This window comes from Penaeus monodon, chromosome 31 (assembly GCF_015228065.2).
Source record: "Penaeus monodon isolate SGIC_2016 chromosome 31, NSTDA_Pmon_1, whole genome shotgun sequence".
Taxonomy (NCBI): Eukaryota; Metazoa; Arthropoda; class Malacostraca; order Decapoda; family Penaeidae; genus Penaeus; species Penaeus monodon.
Window position 1 is genome coordinate 38,223,728 of NC_051416.1, and position 2,463 is coordinate 38,226,190.

The following is a 2,463-nucleotide window of genomic DNA, read 5'->3' on the forward strand; positions in this document are numbered from 1 at the left end:
TGGAGACAACTTCTGATCACTTATCACAGAAAAAGAGATGTTGGCGATCGTCCTCAAGCAGTGACATTGATTCTCCTGCTAATCCTCAGAAATATTTTTCCATTGTCGTCTCATTAACCACTCACACATCTCTTTACCGCCAATATATACCCTACTGAAGGTGGATCTCCCCCAGTCTTTCACATTCCTGAAGTTGTTAGTGCAGAAACAGACAAACATAAACTCCTTCCCAAGAACTGTGAGCAGCTATTGCAATTAGTAGACAAGGCCTTTGACGCAGATGTATCTGAGCATGATCAGCAGCACCACAATCAGTGAAGGATTGCATCTACTTCAGTGGAACATCAATGGTCTCCCACTCTTAAACCTTGCCTTAGCAGAGCATAGATATGACACTGTAGTCTTACAGGAGACCCTACTCAAGTTCAGCATCAGTATCAGGAATTATGTTGATATCGCAGTCTCCACTAGCCAGGGAGGACTAGAGGCATCTCTATCTTTGTCAGGTCAGACATCTTGGCCAAGCCCATTGATCTCCCAATACATTGTGGCCATGAAGTTGAGTTTCAGGGTGTCACCGTTTCCTTTAGAGACAGGGAATTTCATATTCTTAATATCTACAGACCCTTGTGATACTGCCATACTCTAACTCGACCACATTTTTCCCATAGTCATTGACATCCCATCTGTTCTCTTTGGAGATTTCAATTCCCACAACTCTCTTTAGAACAGTCCTTCTACTCCCTCTGCTCACAAGCTCTTGTCTTTTACAGTAATTCCCTGATGTTTCTCTTCTGACTCCAAAAGAATCTACACATACTCGTGGAGGTGTTTTAGATCTAACCTTTGTGTCCTCTCTACTTCTTTGTTCATCTCAATGGTCGTTCTGATCATTTTGCCGTCACAACAACCATTCTCTGACGACGAGTACAGCCTCCTTTGCCTACTATCAAATGGAACCTCAGGAAGGCAGGCTGGCACTCGTTCACTGAACTTATTGAAGCCTGGGCTACCAATTACGATCCTCCTGACAATTTGGATCAGTTTGAACTTCAATTTCTTTTTGCCTTACAAGATACAGCAACCAAGACTATTCCTTCCTCATCACCTCCCTCACACTCTCATAAGAACTATTAGTACTACAACAGTAGAATCAAAGAAATTCGTCATCGTCTCCTAATACTTCGTCGAGCACTACGACAACATCCTTCGTCTGAACTTCTAAACACTTTTAGAGTTGCCAATAAACAAATAAAAAATTAAATTCAAACTTACGTGGTGTGAATCCTTAAATGAACCTTCTTCCTTACATGAGTTATGGAGAAAGGTAAACATGACCTCTGGAAAATTCAAGAAACAGCCATGTCATCCACATCCAAAGCAAGAGGCAGATGCCCTTATATCACTGTTCAAGACCAGAAGTGATAAATCTCAACTCCCTCTACAAGAAATCGCCTTGACACTTTAGCACCCGAAAGGGACGAGTGTCTTGGTTGTTCTCCAGCAACCAGCAGCTTCTGATTGCCCTTTCACCTCCCAGTAAAGATACTGCGCCAAGATGGACATGCTGGGTCATCTTGGCACTCACTTATTTGGCTTCCTCCACTTGCTATTCAACAGATCTCTCGAGGCTGGCCGTCTTCCCTTGTGCTGGAAAGTTGCTGTCATCCAACCAATTCCAAAGGCAGATCCCATTCGATCATACAGGCCCATATCCTTCCTGTCCTGTTTAGATAAGACTATGGAACGAGCCATTCTTACCAGACTTACAGTCCTCGTACCACACTCACATCAGCACATATATGCATACGCCAAAGGACTCAGCACCAGCACAGTTTAGCAAGTATCTACTCTATAACTGATGGTGTTGACAGCATCATCTTTCTTGGACGTTGAGAAGGCATTCGAGCTTCCAAACAGTAGGGCCATCATTAATATCTTAGCTTCCAGAGGTGTATCTGGCAAGTTGCTTAGCTGGACTAGTGACTACCTCCAGTTGAGGAAGGCACATGTCAGATTTCAGGGTACCCTCTCCGACATCCAGATCTTTGAGAATGGAACGCCCCACGGATGCATACTAAGTCCTTTCCTCTTCAACATGCTGAAAGCAGATCTCATATCCATTCCGCTTCCTCCTAATACATACTTGCTTGCATATGCTGACGATCTTCAGCTAATTTCCACTGGCAGACATCGATTTGCACATGCCCAAATAGCTCTCGACCGACTTCATAGCAGGTGTCAGTCTCTGGGCTTGAAAATCAACTCACAGAAGACCAGGGGATTGCAGACTAGACATTCCATCAGCAATCAAGGAAGAAAAGATAAATTGGGTCGCTTCACACAAATGTTTGGGGGTGTTCTTCAGTACTTAGAATGACTCATCAACTTAACTGAAATACTTACTTGAAAGAACCAAGTCCCGCATTGACGTCATGAGACGGTTAACTGGGTTAGATATGG

General features: G+C 43.6%; 1 protein-coding gene across 1 annotated transcript; it reads left to right on the top strand.

The window, feature by feature from the left end:
- The first annotated feature begins 1,861 nt into the window (after positions 1 to 1,861).
- Positions 1,862 to 2,380, top strand: LOC119592968. Its single transcript, XM_037941854.1, has one exon. It carries the CDS (start codon positions 1,862 to 1,864, stop codon positions 2,378 to 2,380), a length of 519 nt encoding a protein of 172 aa, XP_037797782.1.
- Positions 2,381 to 2,463: the final 83 nt, after the last annotated feature.

Coding starts and splice junctions, on each gene's coding strand:
- LOC119592968 (XM_037941854.1), top strand. CDS start 1,862: ATGGTGTTGACAGCATCATCTTTCTTGGACGTTGAGAAGGCATTCGAG.